Source organism: Numida meleagris, chromosome 9, assembly GCF_002078875.1.
Source record: "Numida meleagris isolate 19003 breed g44 Domestic line chromosome 9, NumMel1.0, whole genome shotgun sequence".
Lineage (NCBI taxonomy): Eukaryota > Metazoa > Chordata > Aves > Galliformes > Numididae > Numida > Numida meleagris.
Window position 1 is genome coordinate 10,720,168 of NC_034417.1, and position 6,072 is coordinate 10,726,239.

At 53.4% G+C, this 6,072-nt stretch overlaps 1 protein-coding gene across 1 annotated transcript in view; it reads right to left on the bottom strand.

Annotated features, from left to right (window-relative positions):
- HOMER2 (homer scaffolding protein 2) overlaps positions 1-5,850 on the bottom strand; it is a 53,087-nt gene extending 47,237 nt beyond the window's left edge. The window contains exon 1 of the mRNA XM_021407581.1: positions 5,600-5,850. Within this exon, the coding sequence (XP_021263256.1) occupies positions 5,600-5,691 (92 nt within the window). The 5' untranslated portion in view covers positions 5,692-5,850. The remainder of the gene's footprint in view (positions 1-5,599) is intronic.

The window sequence follows — 6,072 nt, forward strand, 5'->3', positions numbered from 1 at the left end:
TGGTTGCTGCATTGACAGGGAGCGAGCAGCCAACCCCTAATGCCACGCAGGAGCTAAGCACCGAGCATCTGAGCCAGCAGCGCCGGGCAGATTTCTGTCCTATGAGCAGGCAGAGAGCAGCTAGGATGTGTCATCAGAAATATAATCAAAGATCAACTGCAACATCCCATCTCATCTCGTACATTTTGCAGGAGCAGCTATTACACAAGCCCTCCTCGCCATCCCCAGCCCGCGCGGAGTGATGTGTGGTTGCGGTGCAGGAGTAACCTTCCTTGATGTTAATGGCCTATTCCCTGCCTAATTGCTCTTGCCATTAAAAGTGCTCCTTTATAGCTCAAGCTTAAATGCTTCCTGTCTTTGTTTGAAGGCAGTGCCCTTGCCTTGCCACATTCTGAGATTTAATAACAGGATTGTCAGCTATTTACAGTGCAGAGCTGAATTATTGGGAGAAACTTTGCTGAAATGCGTTCCCCTAAGCACATTTACATCCTAAAGAGCCACCACCAGAGCACAGCATCAATAAGCCACATGCTGTACTTGCAGCGCGCAAGGTGCACGGAGGTGATGGATGGCGTTCAAGGTGAAAGCGGGCACGGAGCTGACCATGGGACACCCTGCAGGCCTCCCACTCACAACCGCCCTATCACAAAGTCAACAGGAAAATCAACAGCTGACTCAAAACGCTTATGCTTCCTTAAATATATTTTCATGGGTGAGGCTATTTATTGTAGGCACTGCATTAATGCAGCCAAATGAGGGAATAAAGAGCTGTGCAGAAAATCAAGCTGCAAAACCAGGCCGGTGCCCACGCTTTGGGTTCCCAGCAAGCTGACTGCTCCTCTCTGCCCCCTTCCAGCCATGCCAGAAGCCCACTCAGACAGTTTCAGACACTTCATCAGAACCCAAACCAGTTGAAACTACTTTCAGTTAAAGGAACTGAACATCAAATAACTCCTTTTAACAATTCAAATGATGCTTTTGATACCAGGAGACCTACTCACCCTCCTCTTTTCAGATAGAAGAGGGACATCCCAACTTCGGGGAGAATATTTTATTTATGAGCTTTTCCTCAACTGGCAATCAAATTAAGTGATTAATTAGGCTTGCAGCTGAAAGAAACCTGGCTGTGATCACTTTCTCAGCACTGAAGTTTTCTTTTTGCTCGCTCTGTCTTCAGCATTGCCTGCATGAGTAATTTGGGCTTTGAGCGTGCCAGGGCACTCCTGCCAGTTGTGGATTTGTGCTGATGTGTTTTGCTGACAATCTCTCTAGCAGAATTTATGGTGGTTTTGCTCCTGAACCCCATCTGTCTGCCATGCCAGTCATTCCTTCGCCACGTGTTCCTGCTCATCTTCTCTTAGTCTGTTCCGTAATTTCTCCTAATCTCTTACTTTCCCTGAGAGTTTACTCACACTGGGAATTTTTGCACTAATTCAGTTGCATGCATTTATCTGCAGCGTTACAAACCTCTCACATCGCTGTGTCAGAAGGGACAAGAGCTCCCACTCAGTGGTAGATGAGAGGGAATGCCCCAACATCACAGATTTGCTGGCTCACCCCAGGACAAGTAGTGCTGAGCGCACACACGTCCTTACAGCAGCCTAACGTCTCTGCCCCCACCTCCCCGCCTCTCTACCCTTATTAAAGTTGTATTAGACATGTGAAAGGAGCTACAAAGAACAGGTTTTATACATTCTGTTGAGGTCAACTGAGTTCTGCCATCCATTTCAGTGAACTCAAGATACTGCTGCAGAACTTGAAGCTCTCTGGACCTGACTTTTCCACTGGATTGTGTGCAGACACCTCCTCTATCTGCACGCAGAGACACCGAATTCTGCAAAGTGGAACAGCAGCCATTCATACCCACTCTGCAGAAATAGGAATAGCTACATAAGGAACCAAGGCGGTGAAGAACCGAGCATCCCCCAGCCAGCTGCCTCGAGAATCGCAAGAAGAGCTGTGGCGTCTGTCAGATCTCAGCCTCTTGAGCTCCGACACGACCACCAGTTGGAAGCTGAGCAGTAGAATTCCACTGCCCCAGCCTCAGCTGAAGGACGCCGGCCCTGCAGCAGCACCCCGGGAGCTGGCACGAGGCTCTGCTGATGGCAGTGGGCACTGGATGAAGGCCACAGGGAACATCCCCTGCACCAGGATGCTACTCCCCGCTACAGACCTTCTTCAGCAGCTTATCACCATGGTATCTGAAGTACTGCGGGTACTGGGAAAGGCCAGCTTGAACAGCAGCCAAAATTAATATCCTCCCATAACGCTAATTTCATCGCCTCTTTTCCATCCTTCACCTTTTTCTTTTCTTCTCCTCCCTTTAGTCTTTTACCTCCCAAATCGTTGCAGCCATCCATCCGATGGACACTGCTTCCAGCAGAAGGGAAAGCAAGAGGCAGACTTCCCTGGCGCTCTTAAATGTCACTGCATAATAAAAGCACTGCTCTCAGAAACACCACTCCCCAAGCGCCCCTTTCTCATGATAAACACCGCAGGAGGGGCGGAGATGTGCTCAGGACCCAGGCTCTGTACAATGAGATCGCTCCATCCAGCGCCCAGCCCAGGCTTGGGACCTCATCTTCTCCACCTCCCTGAGGAGAAGGCAGGGGCACCTGCTGGGCGCCCATGGCAGCAGCACGGAGCAGCTCCTCACACCAGCCAGAAAACGCCTGCTAAGTCATCACGAACCTGTAGAGCACACACATACATCCACGTTCATATCACTCCCGCATTGGTAGGCAGCTTTCTGCAGTCATTTCTAACGCTCAGAGGCCCGATTTTCACTCGATATGATTTTATAAAAACAGATTTGAAACTTGAATTTATTGCCAGAGGATATTTAAATTAGCTGAATTTTAATCCAACAGATAATATAAACACCAGTTTCAGCAGCAGTGAAGTGATTTCCACATCTAATCCAAACTTGTCACATGCCTCATAACAAGAAGTATTTTGTAACTGACAGATAAGGAAATGCAAAGATACTAAAGAAATGAAAATAGTAAAAGAGCATAAGCACAAAGGATGCAGCTAGGCAATGCCTCCTTAAATCACCTTGTGAGCATAAGCGAAGCAGCTTCATAACTGGAAGTCAACTTATGCTGCTCAGACTGAGGTCAACTGAATCAGACAATGTCTGTCAGATCAGTGGGCACAGCCCATGGTCACTGGAGCCACAGAGGAGCTGCCCATCTTCTGGGCTTCGGTCGCACTTGGCTTGCAACACCAACACCCAAATGTAGAGATTTGCAGACCAAAGCCTCTACACCTGGAAATTTGGTACACTGTGTTATTTTTAAGTTTAGTCCCTTGTGCTATTGGGCAGATGACAGCTGTCAGATCAGTTGGGCAGAAGAAAGCGGTGACTTACAAGAAGGTTTTTCTCGACAAAGTAAGCAAGTGCATAGTGAGATCTCAAACAACAGCTTGACCCAAAGACACAGTTTTCTCCGTACGGACACAACAGGCACTGCAGCAGATTGGTTTTACTCATACACTTTGTTTCAGCATCCCCTGGCTTCAAGGCTACCTTGTTTTCAAGCATGTGAATGACTTTGGTAAAACTTGACACTACCTTGCTGCCTACTAAGCTGAACTAAAACAACAGTTTAAATAGCTCAGCTCACAGCTAATAAGCAATTTAAATAGCTTTGCTGAGCTCGAGTGGCTCTATCGGGTTTCATAGCACCATCCGTCACTGCCAAATCCATAGGAAGCACTTCAATGAATCATTAGCAGTGGTCACCCCCAAAGGAAGAAAACAGAAATAGAAAATAGATAATAATAAAATACTGTAAGTGCTACCAGTTATTGCCACAATTTCCATGGGAACCTGCCCCACGTGTGACACCAAAATGAGCCTGGGAAACAAATCCTACTGGAATCTCTGGGACAAAATCTGCTCCTTCAAATAAGGCTGAGCGCTGCACTGCCCCACGCAGCACAGTATGGGGCCAGGTGTGCACAGAGTGCCCACTTCACAGAAGGCAAGGCACACACAGGCAGAGATGGAGCCAGGAGGGAGCAGGGGTGGCTCCTGGCCAGGCGTGCTGAGCCCTCCCACCAGGGCTGGAAGCTCTCTGTGCCAGAAAGGTGAACGGCAAGGTAATGACATGAGACACCTCCAACACGCCCATGCAAAAAGCATCTTGTCTGCACTCAAGGCAGGGCGTACCAGTGTGCACAGCCCATGCTGCAGCCCTGGGAATGAACTACCGTTCATTCACTCAGGAGAGTGAGCTCCCTCTCAGACCGACAGGAGCTAACTGAGGCCAGACACATTGAATCAGGTACTGAACCAGACTGGTGAGCGCACACCAACCTGCACCCAGGGCACCGCAGAGCCCTTCTTGGGGCAGCACAGAACCAAGCAGGGCTGGGAGCGCTGCCTTCGTCCCCTGGCCACACTTCCCAGCTGAGCTCACCCAGCAGCACAGAGAGCAGTTAAAAACAGTGACAGCAAGCACCTGCCCTTAGAGACACCAGGTGCAGGGCACAGATGGGCTTCCCTCAGCTGGGTGTTGCTGCCCAGCCTGAATTCAGCAGGGCTGTGCTGCCCCAGCCACACTGTGATGCTGCTTTCTAGGACCCCAAGAGTACTTCACTTAATTCTAGTGGAACTTTACATGCTGAAGAAGCAGATGAGCCCCTTGTCATCCTGCAGTGAAACATCAGGAGACACTCACTTGGATCTTATTTCTCCCCTCTGCCTCTGGATTTTTATTCAGTGCTGCCAGGTATCAAATTCAGGCACACGCACGGCATTTTAATTCATTATTTATCCATATTGTCTCAAATTATAGCACTCTGACAGCAATACACCAAACCGGAGGGGGAGTTTGCACAGTTGGAAGCAGCATGAGAATGCCCAGAGCCTGGGGAGCAGCACCTGGCCACGGGGGGGGTGAGAAGAAGGTGTAAGGGAGCATAAAGGGAGCAAACTAAAGCCAACTGAGCGTGTGGGCTTGGAATCCCTCAAGACATTTTGGTCGTGAGGTTCTCCAATCTTTAGGCTGAAGCCTAAAGAACCACGTTCGCCTTCACTCCGGCGTTCAGCTCACACGCCGCTCAAACCCCTGCACTCTGCTTTTGTCGTCGCGTTAAAGTTAGAGGATGGGAGAAAAGCACGAATGCTTTTGGGGAAACTCAAGATGAATTCTGCGAGAGATCACCGTATGCGAGCAGAGATTAGAAATAAAAGGATGGAGGATATCGGCACAGATTCCCGAACGCCTGACACAGTTCGGGCAAGTTTCGGCCGCGTCTCCCGCAGCCGGAGCGGGGCACGGGCAGCTGCCGGCGGCTCCGGGCACTCGGCACGGCACTGCCCGGGGCTGAGCGCTGCCCGCCGTCTCCCGCCCGCTCCCTGCCAGGAACCCCCGGCTCTGCCCGCCCGTCCCGGCGGGTCCGTACCGCCGACCCCGCGCCCTGGGGGGGTTCGCTCCAGCTCGCTCCGCCGGCGCGGCTCGGGTGGGAGCTCCCGCCGCGGGGAAATGATTTAATTGCGTTACAAAACGGCGGCTCCGGGAGCGACCGCGGGGCACCCGCGGCTCTCCGGCACCTGCGGCGGGGCCGGGCCGGGGCTCGGCGGACTCACCCCATGTCTCGGCACCTCTCGGAGGCGGCGGCCCCCCCGGGCGGCTCCCCGCGCTCGGCGGCCAACGGCGGCCGTGTTCCCACTTCGCACATGCGGCCGCCCGGCTCCCGGCCCCGGCTGGCTGCGGCTGCCCGGCGGCACGGCGAGGCGTCCTGCTCCTCCTCCCGCCGCCTCCCTTCCCCCTTACATAACCTCCCTCCCGGGCGGCGGCGGCACCGAGCAGCCTCCCGCGGCACCCGCCGCCCCGCCAGGCGGCAGCGCGGGGGCGGTGGGGCGGAGCGGGGCGGAGCGGCGGGCGCGCCCCCGGGGTCCCTCCGCTCCCCGCCCCCGGCTCGGGCAGGAGCCGCGCTGCCGGGATGGGGGTGTCTGGGAGGGCTGGAAGCCCCGGAGGGAGGAGGGCCCCCCCCTCTATCCTCCCCTCCCCCCCCCCCGCACGCTTCTGCCGCCCGCCCCGGGGGTGCCGAGGACAGAAC